Genomic DNA, 19,378 nt, shown 5'->3' with positions numbered 1-19,378 from the left:
TAACCAACCAAATCAACACTTCACTGTACAACCTCATCGGCTGGCACAGAGTCAACTGTTGGTTGTTTTTGAGGCCTAAAGACTAAAATTGCATTAGATATATGACCAAAGTTAAAACAATAGTATAAATCTACTTTTAAACTGGTGCATGTTCATAATAAACACTGCCAGCATTTTAAATAATGAGAAGGTTCAGGTCTCAGACTGTTCTACAAACTGTTTTAGGAAGGTTTATTTTCTAATATAAATTTTTTAATGTAATGTAAATGTAGAACACAAAACGGTATCCTATTTTGGTAAAAATTAAAAGCACGGTATGTTTTGAGTAATTAACATACAGTTGTAACATGTAAATTCAAATGAAAAAAGCAGCAAAGATTGTCATTCATACAGAGTTATTATGTAAATTGTAGGGTGATTAATTGTAGATAATGTTACAGATTGTTCCTGTTGTTTTCAAAGACAGTGTGCCATATTACTGTAAATTAATATATTTTCAACATATTAGCAGTGTAAAAATAAAAGCAAATCACCGTTTGTCAATCATCATCATTTACTCTTTTTGATTTAATGGTAATTTACTGTTGCCATTTTACAGTTTTTTAGGGTAATTTTTACATACATTTCTTACAGTGCAGTTGCAAAAAAAAAAAAAAAAAGAAAACCATAAATTTCACACCCAAGGCTCAATTCTCGCGGCCTGGTAGCAAATGACTCACAGACTGGTCGGTGGCCTGGGGGTTGAGGACCGCTGCCTTATAGGACAATTAACTACTAGTTCTTTTCTAATAATGTGTCACTGAAGTATAGATCATGAATGTTGCTGGATTCTTGTCATGTTTAAAAGCTGAGGTTCACATTACTCTGTTGAACCATTCAGTCCTCAGCTCCATTGAAAACGAATCCTTCATGCTTTTTTCACAGTTTTATTATCCTATAATGTAAAAACTTCAAAAATGTTATAACAATGCAAAATGCAAACAATGCATTAGTTGTATGGCATCCTTATATGCTCTGTTGTTTTGTTACCCCAGAACTCTAAATAGAAACATATTATAAATATAATAAAAACATAATACAAATTTGATTTGTCACAGTTGCCTTGTTTATTTATGTGAAAAATACAAATTTTGTTTATAAACATCTAAAAGAACCAGCTCGAATAACCTGTAAAGGATGTAATCATGCTCAGTTTTACTTTAATATACCAATTTATTTATAAATCTTACAAAACTATGGAAAAGTCTGCACTTCACACAGACAGCTGACTGAAAAGCACGTCACACTCAGTGAACAAATTTCCTTCGTGAGTGAAACACAGATGTCTGCTGTGGTTTTGTGATGTCCCATTTTCATATAGCATAAAACCAAATGTATGTTTTTTTAGATCCTGAACAAATTCATGAGAAAATCTGAAAGACCCAGGAGGCTGCTGCTACAACTTTAATTCATGTGAACTAATTTAAACCGAACTCCTGCTGGAAGGAATAAAATATGAAGAACAAAATAACTGAAAATGAAACCTGACACTGTACAAACACAGATCAGTTAAATGTGCTGTGCCTAAAGCTCATCGATAAAAACATTCTCATGAATATCTCCAGCATGTTTCTAGCTCATATCCATGCTCTCTGTGGCTCCTACACCCCCACCCTCCCCTCCCTTGATGCTCTGGTAGATAGACGCCATGTCAGTGTTGGTTTTGATTTGATTGGCAAATTCGGCCATGCTGGGGCTTCTTTCCACCTCAGGCACAGCCAGCAGGGCGGCGACAGCACGCATGGCCGAGCGCCGCAGCTCCTCCTGCTTTTCAAACTCCTGCTTCACAGAACCGGCCTTCACCTGCAGGTGGAGGAAGGAGACGGAGACTTCATTTCAAGGCAGAGGGAAACTGAAGGTTACAACTCCAGGTTTGTAAAGATCTCTGTGTATTTCACCTTTAAACTATAAAAAAAGGTTCGTAGAGAGTAAGGATGCGGTTTTTATAAATAATTTCTGGTAAGTTGTGTTTAAGGGACCATCAACTCCAATCCATGCAGTTTTTTTTTTATTTTCTGAATCATAATGTTTTAATGAAGTATTGATTTCTAAGACTGTGTGTCTGTTTGAGTACTTTGGTGGTGACGGTCGCTTTAAGTGGTTCCACCAGCCTGTCCAGCCTCTGGAGAACAGCAGCAGGACACAGAGAGACCAGTCTGGCCAGCATCAGGAAGGTCAACATCTGCACAGTGATATTAAAAACAAGGAGAAAATGATCAAAAATAAATCATTATTTTCTGATTCCTGGTGCTACTGAACACCCCAGAAATCATTCCACAGGACAGAAGGTAAAAAGGTGGATCATTTTTACTTTAACTATTTTTCCACCCACTCTGATATCATAGTGGTCTTTGAGTCCTTCCTCTACATGATCCAGGAACTGCAGGATGTCCAGCCCCTCCAGGCAGCTGTCCAGAAGACTGTACATACACTCAAATGCAGCTTTACGCACATCCAACCCATCATCAACAGTGTGCTTGAACGGACCCATCTCCACCTGCAGCACACAAACAGCAAAACGTCTGCACAGAGCATGAACAGAAACGCCTGCTGCTTCTAAATCAGCTAACTCACTTCTCTGATGAGGTCCTTCCTGATCTGGGTCTCCTTGTAGAGGTGAGGCAGCACTCTTCCCAGGAGACCGCGGATCAGAGACGGTTTGTTATGAGCTGCTGAGTTAAACATTACCAAGGCGATACGTCGCACATTGATGTCCTCATCCTGCAGGGTCTTCAGGAAGTCACCTGTCACACAGTGATGACATCACAGCTTTTTATTTTTCAGAGCCTCATCTGGGTTTTTATATTTGAGTCAGCATTAGACTTCAGTTTATATTTAAGATTAAATGAACTTTTGTTTTGGTTTTTAAGTGGGATCATATGAGGTACTTATCTGTAGTTAGTGTATCACTTATCTGTCAACACATCCAAGCATCAACCTGTGGGGCTGAAAAATGCTACCAACAAAGAAGGGGGAAAACTGCAGTTCCTATAATGGCCACACAGGTTTGAGACAAATGAGAAGACTCCACTCAGGCAAGTCTGCTGGACCAGACAGGGTGAGTCCTCGTGTTCTCAAGGCCTGTGTATAAACTGTTCATGATGACTTTGAGTTTGCAGACAGTCCTGGTGCTGTGGAAGACATCTGTCCCAGTGGCCCCCAGGATTACAGACCCTTGGAAAGTCTCATCCTTGACCTGCTATGAGCTACAGTCAGGCCACATCAGGATCCCCTTCATTTCGCTTACCAGCCCTGCGTCGGAGCAGAGGACTCCATTCATCTACCTGCTCAATTGTGCAGAATCCTCTGCAGCTCAACGTGACAAAAACCAAAGAATTGATTGTGGACTTTATGGGGATCAGGAAACCTGTTTCAATCCAGGAGGACAAAGTGGAGGACTATAAATACCTCAGAATAACCGTTGATAATAAGCTGGACTGGGTTAAAAACACCACTACACTCTACCAGAGTGGCCAGCGCCATCCTCTATGCCATTGCGTGCTGGGACAGCAGGCTGAGGAACAACTTATTCTATGCTGTTCTTATTGTCTTGGGGACACTGTAACCACATAATTTCCTCAGGGATTAATAAAGTATTCTGATTCTGATTGAGGCTGGCTTGAAAGGCGAGTCAATCTGATTATGAGACATGTTATACTATGTGTAATGATACTACAAGCCTGTATTTCAATGCAGTGTGATTCTTCAGGAATTGAAAGGGAGAGCATACATCTACAATGAGTGATGTTACATCTGACAGCAACGACCCGTATCACGTGACCAAAGATAAACGAGGCTTGTTTCTCTGACATGAGATCACTGCTTCGTGATGTGCCTCGAGCTGTTGAAAAGATGCAAGAATTTTAATTTTCTGTGTGAACTGGATCTGACGTGACTCTGAGGATCATCACAAGCTTGCAAGGAGATTATAAGAACATTATGGAGCCAACAAGGTGAAAAATATCCGCAGTTAGGGAGCATTTAGACATGATATCTCCTAATAATGACACACATCTTCTCAAATCAATCTCAGAGAGGATGGTTGGTTAGAGGTGTCTGTGTGTATAGCAAAAATAAAATACAGAACCTGATATCCGCTGGTATGCACCCCACATGTATTATCACAGCTGGGCTGCTGTACATCGAATGAACAGTAGATGTCATTACTTCAAAATGAGCAATTGTTCGGAAAAATTCGACACATTCATGGAGCTTCATCGCACCATCACCATCTACAAGTGTTCCAGTCTACCCGTTGGACCAGGTCAGCAATTAAAGTTTTAGGTTTAGAATTTTTTCATTGCTCTAACTTGCTTTCACACAGCCTTTTCCAAAGGGAAACACCAGAATTGCTCGGCTACCTCTGCAAATCTGCATATGTGAGCCATTAACGTTTCACCATGAAACTCAATCTTAGAAAAATGTTCCCACTTTACGTTCTGTGTTAATGTAAAAAGATGAAGAGTAATGATGTAACATGGGATGCAAACATTTTTTTAACTGTTCATCTTACCTATGCAGTCTTTCAGCAGTGAATCTATGGGTGCCGGGTGGTCAACAATAGTGAACTTGATGGCTGTTACCACGGTGCTGCGAGCTAAAGGAGAACCTGTGGAGACAATGTAACAAAAAATAAAGATTTTTGTATATATTTTTTTTCTCATTCATATTGAAGCCATATTAATACAAAATGTCAAGACCATGTACAGAAACAGAGATTGCTCATGAAGATGTTAATTCTGTATTATTTGTTGAATCTGGTTTTAAGTTGTACAAAACAGAAAACTGACATAAAAAACAAAAGTATAAAATAGTTTTTAAATATCATCCTACCAGTTTTAAGTTGTTGTTTAAGTCGAGGCAGAAGTGCTGCCGGATTGACTAAAGTGAGTTTTCCCAAACATTCAGCCACCAGGTTCCTGGTGCCCTCCTCCTGACACTCACAGTTCTGAAACAGCAAGGCCCACACAGACTCTACATGGGGCGAGAGACTGGAGGCTGGACAGACACTGAACAAAGAGAGAGAGGAGGAAGGAAACTTTAAGAAAACTTTAAACTTATTTTATTCAACATATGTCATGCAAATTTTGTTGCAAAGCTTTGCAAAGTTTTTTGGCAAAATCTATCATTTTTATCAGCTTAAATATTAAACTGTTACTGCAAAATTCACACTTAAACTGCAGTGAACTCATAAATGATGCTTTTCAATGATCACCTGCTTCAGAGAACAACAACAGATTATGGTGAATTAAATGCACACACACACATTTAGCCAAACATTCAACAGAACACACACCTGATGACTTCTTTGAGGGAGTGAAGGAGCAGGTACTGTCTCCGTGGCTGGGCTGAGATCTCCTTCAGGAGGAAGGGCAGGTAATCGCTCAGGCAGCCGACGGCCATGCTGCCTAAAGCGCAGGAGGCTGCCGTCTTCACCTGAAATCACAAACAAGATCTCCAGACAGTCGGCTGTCTGAGCTTATTTAACCTTTGTCGCCTTAATTCATCGACTGAACTAACCCACTCTACTCTCCACACAGTTTGCTCCACAGAGCTAAAGCAACATCTCATTCTGAAGGATCTTTTTTACTGATTGTCAGATCTCTAAATCTTCTTTAAGCTCTGTTTTCACACCTCCTAATGTTTCTGGCTGTTGTGAAACAACTATCAGACACTGAAAAAGCACTTACCTAATAAGTAGTAAAACAAACAACTGGCACTGATATCAAAGCAGTAAAAGGGTAAAAAACAAAACTGACTTTTTGACTAATTAAGTTTTAATATCAAGGAAATGTAACTGTGATGTGGGGGAAAAAAATCAGTTTTCCTTTGTGGAAAATAAACAATCGGATTTGGAGAAGCTCTTCTTTTAACTAAAAGATAAATTTATTCATTGTGAATGAAAAATTTAAATATTCAGATATAGATAGTGTGTCCTACCTCTTCACTGGTGGAAGAGAAAGCCTCCAAGATGACTCCCTGCACCTCCTTACTTCCTCCCAGACTGCCCTTCCTCCCCACCTCCCCCAGACACAACAGGGCGAGGACACGAGCAGCCTCTGGAGAGCCGGGATTCTTCACCTGAGGAGAGGAGAGGGCAGAAATCCAATGAGGTAAGTGTTAAAGTAATAACAGCAAAGAAAACAAAGGTAGCTTCTAAGAGGCCAGTTTCAGATCAAATTTTATAAAACAAACAAACAAACAAAATTTGTCTAACAAATTTATATCTCATGTCTGTTTGTGTCACATTGTTAGAGGAAACCTCCATTGAAGCTAAAGCAGAGCACAAATACCAGACTCTCACACCTGCTGTATGAAGCCGGCCACAGTGCCAGGAGTCTCTTTGGGAGAAGCAGAGGACAGAGCAGCCACACAGCGAGCGACTGAGTGGTAGGACTGCCTATGGACGATGCTGCCATCTGCAGAAGACTGAGATCTGTGAAACGGCTCCATGAGAGACTTCAGCAACTGACTGAGAGGAGAGGAGAGGAGAGGAGAGGAGAGGAGAGGAGAGGAGAGGAGAGGAGAGGAGAGGAGGGGAGAGGATTATAATCCTGGGTGTAGTATTTGTGTTGATATGTTACTAACACTAAATGGACTGATCTGATTAAAACTTCCAGTTATAGTTTAACAAAGGTGCTGGGAAAAATGTTCTGATTCATATCAAACAATATAATTAAAGATCTTTAAGAAAAATTACAGATAGAAATAGAAAATCTTGAGCAAACAGGAAGAGTGCAGACGGAAAACGTGGATCTGTCAGAGTAGAATCCAACCAAGCATTTGCGCTGACCATTATTATATTATTCTGTAAAAAATATATCATACAAGAAAATAAGTGTACTGCAGTGATTGAGGCATTTCACCCCAACTGAATGTACATCTGGTCTGGATCCAAGATCAAGCTTTGCCTGAACAAAAAGCATTTTCAGGTATATGGACAGTATGTACACAAATGATAGAATATAATTAATCTGATGAAGGTCACATGGACTGAAATATACACACAGTCGGAGGAAGACACACTATACATCTTTCTCATATGTTAATCAGCAGTACAGGAACATCAACATGACTTGCTGATGCAATGTTGGGTTAGTTGAGGCTAACCAGGTCACTTGTGGTCATGATTAACATGTTTTAAACAAGACTTTAGCAGCTTGTGAGTGCAGAGTCTGACTCTTATCTGACAAACCTTCAGGGGAAAACTCAGACAAGCAGACTTGCTTTGCTGCCACTTTAAATAGAAGATGTTATCAGGTTGTGTCATTCTCCTGGTTTGGTTTAATTATCTCAAAGTCAACACAGAACAAACTGACTCAGGCTTATTTTCTCAGACCAGACAAACTTCTCCAGAGCCAGAGAAGACATTACACAACAGACTGAGTATTCCTCCCTCTGAATACTGAACTGATATTTATCTGTAAAAACTTTGGAGTTCCCCTGCAGATGGTAATTACATGAATATTCATTTCTTGGAGATAACAAAGCAGACCTGACTCAGCTGTGACTCACACTGAAGTCTACACCCAGGGGATGTGATTTAATGTGGACTCCTGGGAATCTGATGGTGTTTCAATCAGCTGTTTCATATTCTTGCTGTCTAATAATATAAAATAATGACTTCTAATCACTTAAACACATTTGAACTGTGGCTTTTGGAAGGTTTTCATGGCATTTGATGAGATAACTACTGTTTACATGCCTGAGGGAAACACTGAAATGATGCACTGCTGCTTTTTTAAAAATGTGGGCTAAATTAAAGGCTTTCCAACAACTATTTAAAAACATTTGATTCATATCAGTGATTAAAATTCATTATAGTTCAACGAAAACATAAATAAGCCATTAGCAATAATCCTCAGCACTAAACAGCTTTCCCACTCCAAAACTGTTGATCTGTCCAGTGTTATTAGGATATCTGACCCAAAGAGATTCACAACCACATCCTATCTCACCTGTAGCTCAGATTACTGGTTTTGGACAGCACCAGTGCTTGCAAGTACTCGAGTATTGCTTCCAGAGTGCTACCCTGCAGGAGCGGTGAATGGATGAGTCTGAAGACTCCCGGCAGAACAGACGAGCTGATCTTAGCCAGAGTCGAGGGGTAGGCTTTGGCCATACCGGTCAGCAAGGTGATGGACACCTAAACAGAGGCAAACTACAGGTAGATTCAACCACAACATGTTTTATGTGTCCAACAATGTCTGCAGGCAACATCCTGTTTTAAGGAAAGCTGACTCAGCGGCCTGTGAACTTTTGAGTCACGCAGCTACGCTAACAGAGAACAAGGAGAAAAAATCAAAATCAAAATCAAAATGAGCAGAATAAGATCCCAGCTTTCCACCAACACATGCAATCTGATCCCTAAACTTTATGTTTGATATTCCTTAACCCACTTCATAAATGTATATGTTTTTCTTGGTGTGAACTATATGATGGAACAAAAAGAACCACCTCCAAAAATCTGCAATTACACATTTTTTACCATAATACGACATAAAATAGGCACATTACTGCTTTCTAAAAGGCAATCTGAAAAAGTAAAACTTCCTGTCACTGTCTGTCTTTCCAAGTTCAAATGTCATGCACATGCACGTTGATTCATTTATGAAAAAAAATTATATTCTATAGATTTAATTTTTGACCTGATTCATGTGCATGTTCGGTTCAGTGCCTGTACCTGTGAAACATGCATGTCACTCTCATCCACCAGAGTAGGAAGTTCACTCAGCACGGGCTCCAGGGCTGCAGGTTTAATGCTGGCAGCGTGATGAGTGACCAGCGCCGTCAGACACGCCAGCGTCCCGAGCTTCAACGCCCGCTGATTCTTCCTCAGGAAAGATCCCAGCACAGAGAGCGCTTCTGGCAGGATGGGTGACATGTCGATCTGTAGAAAAGGACAGGAAGTTACTAAAATCTTTCAAATTAAATAATGTGTTCATTAAATTAAAAAAAACAAAACGAAAGTCATAATAAACCTTTAACGGAGAGGCAGCGATGAGGGTGATGGTCCTAACTGCTGTTAGTCTTGTGATCTCATTCTTTAATCTCTCCAGAAAGATCGCCAAGACTGCCTGAACTTCTGCCCTCAGGTGGTCACCAAGATGACAAACAATGTGACCCATACAGGAAATCGCTCGTTCTTTCACTTCTTGGTCGATGTCTGTTGCTTTGAGCCGCTTCATCGTTACAGAAAACACCTTTGGGAAAAATAAATAAATTAAAATTATAAAGAAAAGGTAGAACCTGTTCCACACATCAGGAAAGCCTTGTGAAGGCACCAGCACAGCAGCACAAAATTCCTGGTGCCAAAGTATGAACCAGCGATGTCAGAGACCATGAAGAGGGAGCAGTCACAGAACCTTTTGATCACAGTTTGTTTCAGATGTTTTTAAAATCTATAATTCTGTAGAAATACTTTGATTCAGGCAAGCAGGAAAGCACCGGCAAAGTCATGTTTGTTCATTTTCCTTAGACAAATCACAGTATTTAACCTGCCATTCACAGTCGTTTTTCATTAATTCTTTGCTCCCACAACACATTAAAAATGATAAATAGACAGGATGCTATGGAGCACAATTAAATTAAACCGCCTCAGACCAGAAAACAAAACAGTCCTGAGCCATTTCACCTCTTTAACGAACGGTTTAGGGTCAAATCCTCCTGCTTGTCCCTGCGGTCTCATCACTTTGACCAGGTGCTGGATGACCAGCAGAGCCTCTGAGGTGATTTTATAGAACGTGTCCTCAATGCATGCAATCACTGGGGGCAGCAGCACCTGCAGGGGTCACAGCACAAGTTAGTCTTTACATTCTCATTATTGTTGAAAAATTTAGTGATTCAACTTTTTAAAGATGCAGATCTCCCGAGTCATTATGAGAGGCACTGTACAGGTTTCAAGACAAAGCCTTAAAAGAAGTTTTTGAAACCTGCATGTGTGGCTGAAAGGCCTGAGGAGGGTGGGAGAGGAGCAGGACGTTGAAGAAGGAGAGCGCATCGATCCTCATGGTGGACAGGGTGGATTTGTCTGTCAGGGAGAAGACGATGCCTGCAGGAAGGAGGGGAGAGGAACAGAAAGAAAAAAAGATAGAAAGAGTGGGAGTAAGGAGCGAAAATACAGCAGCTGAAGTGAAAGAGAAAAGCTACTGGGAAACTTAGGAACAGCCGGTTGTAGGAAATGTGTGAGTTTTAGATCTTAAAGATCTTAAAGATCTCCCTTAAAGTCTATGTGACTTTGCTGAAAAGAGAGTGAAAGTTTCTGACCAGTTTGACGGTTAAAAATTAATTTGTAATGCATGTGTGTGTGTGTTCCTGTCTAGCTATCTTTGTGAGGACCGAAATCTGCATTCTACTATACTTGTGAGAACCAACAGTCATTTGTGAGGACACACAACCCGGTCCTCACAAATTTGAAGGCATTTAAAGGCATTTTTGGGGCTCAAAATGTGGTTTTAGTGTCTGGGTTACAATTAGGTTATGGTTAGGTTTAGGGTAAGGGTTAGGGTTAGGGAATCATTTTTAATGGTTAGGGTTAGGGTAAGGGGCTAGGGAAAGCATTATGTCAATGAAGGACCTCACTAAGATAGTTGAATGGGGTTGTGTGTGTGAATGTGTGTGCCTACCAGGTATCAGGGCAGGTATATGCTCTTCCAGGGCTCCCGGTACAGTGTGAGCCAGCTCAGTGAGGAGACAGAAGCAACCCTGTCGGGATTTGATGCTCTTCTCCTTCAGCTGTCTGTGGAGGGCTTTTACAGTCGCTGGCACCTGGACACACAAATCGCCGCACAATTTATTTCTGCAATTCATATTTACGAGACGCTCAGCAGAACTGGAAGACTGCAACATCTTAGATATGGACACGTTTGTTTAAAGGCGGAGGAGCTCAAGCAGGTTTTTGCAGACAGAAAGTGAAGGGTCTATTTAGGCTCATATATGGGATAAGCATGCAGGCATTTGGAATTGTAAATCATAGAGAGCTACTCTGATGGAGTCCAAGAATAAAAATATGATGCTAGAAATGAGCAAAGATCAGGTGATTTGCCTGGACTGTTAGGTAGTCTCGACTCTGCAGCCTGCCTCAATTAAATACCAAACATCTTTGAATTTTAGGTAAGTCAATGACACCTTTAAAAATTTAATTTTAACTTATCTACTTTTCAGCTCTACTTGTGAAACTCAATTAAACTCCATCCAAAAACTTCTCAGCACCTGTTTTTTCAGCAAGGCGACTGCTGGCTCCTCCTCTCTTCTCACCCCGGGATCTGAACCAGACACGATGAGGCTGTGGCGACTCGATGCCACCCGTGTTTGTCTCAGCAACGTTGAAAAAGCAGTGAAGACGTCGGCCCTGACGTTCTCCTCGCGCTCCTTGAATCGTGCCAGCAGAGCGGGGCAGATGGAGGAGTAGAAGGAGAGCAGGAGGTCCAGACGCGTGCTGATCAACGCCTCCAGACACTTGATGGAAGAGCGCCGCACCTTCCAGCTCATGTCATCGTCATCACTGTACTCGTCGTCTGACTCTGAGTGAAATCGTGAAACGAGAATAAACTCGATTTGCTTCATACAGTTGAAGAATGGAAGACAGCAAAACTCAAAAGATCTCACATTTTGTTGTGTGAAGTTTGTAATAGTTTTAAGAATCGACAGACTCAATCTGAACAAAAACAACCGCTTTTGTTGAAAAGTTAAATAACTTCTTTTTAAATCAGATAAACTCACTTAAAGAACACAGGTACAAAAATCATCCATATGCAGTCTAAATGTCTTTAACTTCAGTGTTTTTAATGTAGTCTGTGTGCATACGAACATTTCATGCAATGTCAGTTATAAAGACCTGCTTTAAAGACTGATATTTATGTTTTAAAATACATATGAAAATGTAAACACCAACATAGAGGCCTATTTGGGAACCAAGAAAACAACATTAAAGAATAAAGGTTGTCCTGCTGTGATGTCAGCTGCAGGTAAGGACTGTTGTTCTCTCTGAGCTCTCATTTGTTCACATGTTCACGCCACTGAAAACAGACAAATGATCAGTTATCATTTGGCCATTTGGAATGTAACCATGGATGTACAGATCATAATCGCTGGATTAATTCAAAACTAGACACCTAAAACATGATGATTGATTACCATCATGTTCTGTATGTTCCTGTTATTTGCTTCCTGTTAATAGTTTTTCTGCTAAATTTCTATTCACAGACACACAGATCTCACACACCTTCCTCAAGCTCATCATCTATGTCCATTCTATCTTCATACTCCTCCTCGTTGTCATCATAGTTGTAGTTGGGGTCAAAGGTCATATACTTAAGACAAAGCTGAGTCACTGTGGCAATGTGAGGTGACATCTCCTTTGGACACCTGCCAATCAGGAAGTAACAGAAAGAGCGACAGTAAGGACATGAAGTGTGGGTATGTACGTCTGTGGGTCATGCTGAGGGGACAATGACCTGTTTACAATATGGACTGAACAGAGGTCCCAATAATGCAGACCTTCCCAAAGTGTGGGGCCCGCCCCCTAGGGGGGGGGGGGGGGGGGGGGGGGGGGCGCTTTTGAGCCATTGTAGGGGGGGGCGCGGTATGAAAAGGGGGGAAAAAAACAAAACGCTTGGACACTGCTAGCACGGGGCGCCTCCACAAATGCATAGCAGGAGATGAAGCATCGCTGAATATGTTTCCAAACCAACTTCATTCTAAGCCAAAGGCTTGAAAATATGATGAAGCAAATCTGCCCTTTGGTTTCACCTGCACAAGTACCGAGGTAGGTCTCCCCTGCAGAATTGCTTTTCCCTGCGTTGGAAGCAGCGCTGGGCTGTTCAAATCACGGACGAACAGTATCCCACAGTTGTTTATGTTTTTAAACCCATTTTGCACAGAGAGGCATTTTTTGAAAAATGTATTGATAGCAATGTTAAATATTATTACACATAAAAAAAAAAACAACTACACATAAAATAATCACACCGTGACGCCGCTGCCTTTCTAAATAGAGAGACAGTAACTGCGTGTGTGTATGTAAGTGTGTAAAACCTGAAGATAGTCAGATTAACAGTATTTTGTCTCTATCTGCCATTCTGCAATTCATCTCATGTAAACAATAACGTGCGCACAGCGTGACGTGAAAAAAGGCACATACCTTTGACGTTGCGTGACGAACTCTGTATTCCTCGTCCACACGTAAACGCAAAAAAGGAGTTTTAAAAAATCTCAGTTTTCGGTGATTCCAAACGCCGTTTACGTGTGGACGAAACAGCTGCGTTTTCAAAAATACCCGTGTAGGTGTGGATGTAGAGTAAAAGAGTTAGTAGTTTATTTTATTACTACCTGTAATTTATTGCAGTTTACTTGTATTTGCTTAATTGTTTACTAAATGTTTGAGGTGTGAAATGGAGCAAAATATGGGTGTGTGTGGAGGATGTGTTAGTGCGTGTGCACGAGAAGGGGGGGGGGGCATTTTTCTTGTAAAGCAAAGGGGGGCCTAGCAAAAAAAGTTTGGGAAACACTGCTATAGTGAATGTATTGCTTCAAGGTAACAATTAGAACAGGGTTAGGTCTGTAGAGCTTCTGGTTATAGTCAGTATAACTCTGTGGGAAATCAGCGTGAAAATATTGTCCCCTAAAGTGATGGAAACATGACTTTGTGTGTACCTGCGTATAAAAGCTTCAAAGGCCTGGAAACAATACTCTCTCAGCTCATCATCTTCTACTCCGGTGAACTTTACCACCATTGGGATCAACTTCTCTAAATGTTCACCTACAAACCACAAAAAATGGGAAAAGAATCTACACTTTAGATGTTTTTCTTCACTAAATGACACAAAAAATGCATGAAGAACCAAAGTTTAAAAAGATCCACGAGTCTGCAGCCATGTGGGGGCTTCATACAGTGCAAGGGCACCAGGTGAAGGGCTAAGAGCCGACTTCCCCCTACAGGGAAAGTTGGAGGAAAGTCGTCATCTTAGCTATCAGTGCTAAATTGAATTCTAGATCATCTGAAAGTCATTTACATGTCTGAGTGTGGACCAAACATTTGCTACGTTAGTGAAACTAAGAAGATGTATTCTCAGCTTTCTATAAAAAACAGTCAGAATACAGGAGTGCTGGACTATCAACATCTGAAAGCTTTCAGAAGACCAGTCACAGTCCTACTAGTTTGTTTCCCCATTCAGCACTGAAGGCGGCATAAACACAGCATCAGCTCACCGACTCGATGGCCGCCCTGACGACTAATGGTTGCCAGGCACTGGATGTATGTCCTTGTCATTGATGTGGGCGGACCCTTGGCCAGCTCTTTCATCAGGTGTTCTGTCAGCTGGGAGAAGAGGGCAGGGCTGCAGCAGGGCACCAGGTGACCGAGAGCTAAGATGGAGCGCTTCCTGACCGCCATTCTGGGGCTGGTTAACTGCAGCATCCAAATGACGAATGAATGAAGAAACATTAACGAGCAGATAAAGGGACAAATGAGTAAAAATACAATCAAATAAACTGTACAACAAAATTAATGAAAGTCATCATAAAGCTGTTAAAGCATACAGTAAATATACTGAAAGCAATGTGAAATGAGAGAAAGTGATGTGCACAATTCTTATAAAAACGGGTTTCTTATAATAATATGAAAAATATCCTGTTATCTTAAGTATACTAATAATTATGTCTAATTACAGTGATTTGGGTTGTCATGGTAGCACTACACTGTAAAACCACAGTTAACATTTGAGCAGCTGAGTGTTTCTCACCTGAGGCAGCAGGCTGGAGAGCAGAGAGCTGTGGAAACTGACCAGTGCACCACTCAGCCTGTGGAAAAAAAGCAAACAGTGAAAAGCTTAAAAGTTCAGCAACGTGTACCGTGTGTGTGTGTGTGTGTGTGTGTGTGTGTGTGTGTGTGTGTGTGTGTGTGTTTGAGCTGGTACTTTTCTAATGTGGGACAGTCATCACGTTTGGACCGAGATCTTGTTTTTACCTTCCCAACATGTCCGACAGGATGTCCAGGGCCTCTAACTGCACAGACACATCATCGTGTTTCCCCATGGCACCAATCAGCTGGGAGGTAATCTTCTTACACACGCTGCCTGTCAGAGTCAAACCTGTTGATCCAACCCAAAACAAGGATGTTTAAACAACTTTGAGTTTTCACTGCCTTCAAATGATCAGACATCCTGATTTCAGCTCACATTAAGGACTGTAGTTGCTGAATAATTGTGATAATTAAGCCCAGGTGGCAGCGAAGATGTGCAGAAATTAATGGCGAAAAAGTGAGAATTTACAATTATTGGTTATTATTTGGTGAAAACATAAATATGGCATGTTGTAGCTGTGAGGTAATTTCAGACACTTTTACATGCAGTCCCAGGAAAATTACAAACTTATCAAAGTAAAACATGAATGACTGTCTACAATGTAAGCTTTGCTTCTATGCCATGCTCTTCATACTCTCGAAGTTGCCCCTTAAACATAAGATGGAAATCCACCATTAAAAGCTGATCATCACGACGAGGAGACAGGTGGGAGGACAGTGAGCGCTCACCTGAGGATGTGAGTGGCAGCTCTGCGATCACGGCCTTCAGTCCCATGCTGGAAATGTCCCTCAGCTGCTCTTTGTCCGACGTCATGTTTGAACACAGCATGTCCACCATCGTCTCCACCTGGGGCTCCTTCACTTTGCTCACCAGAGGCGCCAGGCTTAAAAACAAACACACCAAGTTAAAAAATGTCATAATTTTGTATCAAACCACTATTGGTTTAAATAATTATGTGATAGAAATATGACCTGTAGTATCTAACCAAGCACTTTGCAAACACAAAAAGGTGGCTATCTAACACACAGCCTGCTACACAGACACCATCAATACTTTAAGTCCAGCAGAAATGAAGGTACCACTCTCATTTTAGTGCATTAACACTCTTATAGCTTGCCTTCAAGACCTTGAAAGGGACAAAATCACTGACCGCCTTACATATCACCGCCTTTACCCAGAGGATGCCATACCCTGCATTTACGGACTTCCTAAGATCCACAAGGAAGGTGTCCCACTCAGACCCATTGTCAGTAGCATAAACTCAGCCACTTACAACATCTCGAAACACCTTGCTACTGTCCTAGCACCTCTTGTGGGGAACACCCCACATCACATCAAGAACTCCACTGACTTCACCGACAAGGTCCAGAAACTTACCCTGGACCCAGATGAAACCATGGTGTCCTTTGATGTAGTCTCCCTCTTCACTTGCATACCCACCACGGAGGCAGTGGAGACTGTCAGAAAACAACTACAAGAAGACAGCTCCTTGGAAGACAGGACCAACTTCACACCCGATCAGATTTGCACACTGTTAGACCTCTGCCTCACCACAACATACTTCAAATACAACAAAGGCTTCTACAGACAAAAACATGGCTGCGCCATGGGCTCCCCCGTGTCACCTATTGTAGCCAACCTTTACATGGAGGAAGTGGGCCATCTGACCTCAGAAAATCACATGATAGGGTGGGGCCAGGTTTCACAATGAGCTCACCCGAAACTCTGGCTGATTGGGACCCACACCCGCTTTCACACCTTGGCTCATGTGATTAGGTAGAGGATCATCAGGGGGTCTTTTGTCCCTCTTTGGGGGGAAACTCCCACTGGGTTTAAGTCAAGTCAAGTCAAGTCAAGTTGGCTTTATTGTCACTTCAACCATATACAGTTAGTACACAGTGAAGCGAAACAACGTTCCTCCAGGACCAAGGTGCTACATGCAACATAAATTTACAACATAAATTAACAGAAAACACTAAACTAGCTAACTAAGAGGCCTAGTTAGCTGGCTAGCAGAGACAAGACAGACTGACCTAACATAAATTACAACATAAATTAACAAAAATTAACAAAAACTAACTATCTAACTATCTAAGGAAGACTTTTTTTTTTTTTTTTTTTTAAATCTGGGACTCTCCACCATTTGACCTTAGAACTGAAGAAGCTTCTCGGATGAGAGGTGAAACATCTTCAAGGAACTTAAACAAGTCCAGACGCTTTTCTTTCCAAGCTCCTTAGACTATGATGACCTGGATGACTGAGAACCTTCACAGACACATTAACACTTTTATCCTTATTTAATTCAATTTCAATTCAGGTCAATTCTATTTTATTTATACAGCGCCAAATCACAACAACAGTCACCTCAAGGTGCTTTATATTGTAAGGTAGACCCTACAATAATACATACAGAGAAAAACCCAACAATCATATGACCCCCTATGAGCAAGCACTTTGGTAACAGTGGGAGGCTCCCCGCTGAACTTTGATATAATGCTGTCACTTTCCATTACCTTTATTCAACAGACAAAAGTCTCCAGAAACAGACTTTCGAGTAAATGGGAGTAGATGATACAGTAAAACTTAAAATAGTCTATAACTCAAGGGTTGGGGAAAATACAGCCCTCTGGTGGTTAAACCTAGTTAACCCTTCCACAGAGGATAGTTACAAAGAGCACCTTTCTAGGAATACAAAAATAAATCTGGATAAATAATATACAGTTTACATGAACTAAAGGGCCCGTGGTTGAAGCTAACCTTTGACCCCTGACCAGACTGTGGAGTTAAGGAAAGAAAACACACCAGGACACTGACTTCTGGCACCGGTTCACACTGTGCGTACGAGTGTGATTTTTACCATTTCACAGCCAGGTTCTGCACCTCCCCATTCTTGTCTTCCAGCAGTTTGAGCAGCATGGTCACAACTCTTCTCTCGCTGTCCTCGTCCAGCTTAATGCTGTCCTTCTGCAGCTCCAGCATCAGGTCATTGGTGGCCATGAACCTGCACACACACACACCCACACACACACACACACACACACACACACACACACATAGAGACCAAAGTTAATAAACTGATCTGTGAATCCTTTCAGTGATCCTTCTTTTCATTACTGCCCCAAAAAAGGGTCAAATAATGAATTAAGTGTCTAGATTTGTTTAGATGTCTATTTATTCTTTAATTAGATGCTTTTTCGACACTTCTGTTACAATTGTGGTCTCTCAGTAAAGATGTGCACATTACTTGTCCAATAAATATTTAGCTCATCAATTCAATGACAACAAAGAGAAAGGTAGAGGTTGGTATTATTAAGTAATTCAAATCTATACTTGTGTTGTTGTTGGCTTATAGATGTGTTTATAACACTCAAAGAGTTATCAAAACATGTAAAACAGTTGCAGAATATACTTTTCTTGGTCATACATGGCAGTAAACCCAATATGTGTTCTCCAGTGTTAAAAACATCTCCAAAGATATTTTGCAATGTATTAAAAGATTTTTAAGACAAAATAAAACAGTAACAAAAATCTCCAACATTCTTGAACCTACTGCTATCTACCTGGACAACAACGACTCACTTTATCAAAATATAAAACAATTTAGATCATGAATTTATCGTGTTAGCAAAAAAATCCCTACTTCCAATTTCTGAAATTGAGTAGTTGATACTTTAAAAAAATCACAGCCGACACAGATATTTACAAACATATTTTGATAATGATTAAATTAGTCAATAATATTAATATAATATTTGGAGTTTTTTATGAAAACGTAACCTTGGTTAGGTAAAATTGTTACATCTATTTTTTGTTTTCAGGTAGAGAAAACTAATAAATGATGTGTCGATTAAATAAAAGTAATTAAGACTGTATAGAGGGCACTATTGTCTCCTGTGTGGTAAAATGGCACACACAAGTCAGGGTTTTAAAAAAGTGTCATCTCACTGTGAGAGCTGCTCGCTGTTTCTTACCTGAAGTCTTTGTCAGTGGAGGTCATTTTCTCCAACAGGTTGGAGATGTGGTAAGACACACTCGACATCTTTCCACTGTTTAGGCTGTCACTCAGGCTGAGAAAAAGGTTTTTTTTCTACGGTAAACTCAGAAAACTGGCCACCAGATTTAAGCCGACAACATGGCGAGGCTAGGGGGGGCAGAGAGGAGAGCTGACGGCCTGATGGAACCCGACACTCGGCGTGCCCGGCCAAAAATAGACGGCAGGGGAAAGTGGTTCAGCTTTGTGGCGCCGCCGTGTGGACACACGGAGTCCGACCGGCAATACGGAGGCGGTAATGTGCCGATAAACCGAGTTTCAAGTCTTATTTTTACGCTAATTTGCCGAAAAAAATGCCGACGGTTATCGGTTAGCATTAACCGTTTGGAGTTTTATCCCAACTTTATTGATAAACAAATTCAACAACAATTACAGTAGCCGTTTAGATTTTTTTCTCCTCAACTTTATTGATAACTCACACATGCAGCACAGTTTGGGTTAACTGTGTTCTTCACGTCACAACGTAATAATAACAATAATAATAATA

General features: G+C 41.0%; 1 protein-coding gene across 1 annotated transcript; it reads right to left on the bottom strand.

The window, feature by feature from the left end:
* Positions 1–1,096: 1,096 nt before the first annotated feature.
* cand2 (cullin-associated and neddylation-dissociated 2 (putative)) lies at positions 1,097–19,220 on the bottom strand. Its single transcript, XM_084929578.1, has 24 exons — positions 18,812–19,220; positions 17,698–17,841; positions 15,569–15,723; positions 15,005–15,128; positions 14,781–14,838; positions 14,248–14,446; positions 13,693–13,798; positions 12,263–12,405; positions 11,251–11,561; positions 10,665–10,806; positions 9,972–10,090; positions 9,674–9,820; positions 9,021–9,242; positions 8,723–8,929; positions 7,998–8,185; positions 6,346–6,511; positions 5,980–6,120; positions 5,336–5,475; positions 4,873–5,048; positions 4,553–4,648; positions 2,614–2,783; positions 2,372–2,536; positions 2,114–2,221; positions 1,097–1,842 (listed from the first exon to the last, which is right to left on the bottom strand). Exons 1-24 carry the CDS (start codon positions 18,877–18,879, stop codon positions 1,612–1,614), a joined length of 3,726 nt encoding a protein of 1,241 aa, XP_084785704.1. The 5' UTR covers positions 18,880–19,220; the 3' UTR covers positions 1,097–1,611.
* Positions 19,221–19,378: the final 158 nt, after the last annotated feature.

This window comes from Perissodus microlepis, chromosome 5, assembly GCF_051167445.1.
Source record: "Perissodus microlepis isolate ML-2025 ecotype Zambia chromosome 5, ASM5116744v1, whole genome shotgun sequence".
NCBI lineage: Eukaryota > Metazoa > Chordata > Actinopteri > Cichliformes > Cichlidae > Perissodus > Perissodus microlepis.
Note: the sequence above shows the minus strand (reverse complement) of the source record. Positions and strands in the feature narration are given on the sequence as shown.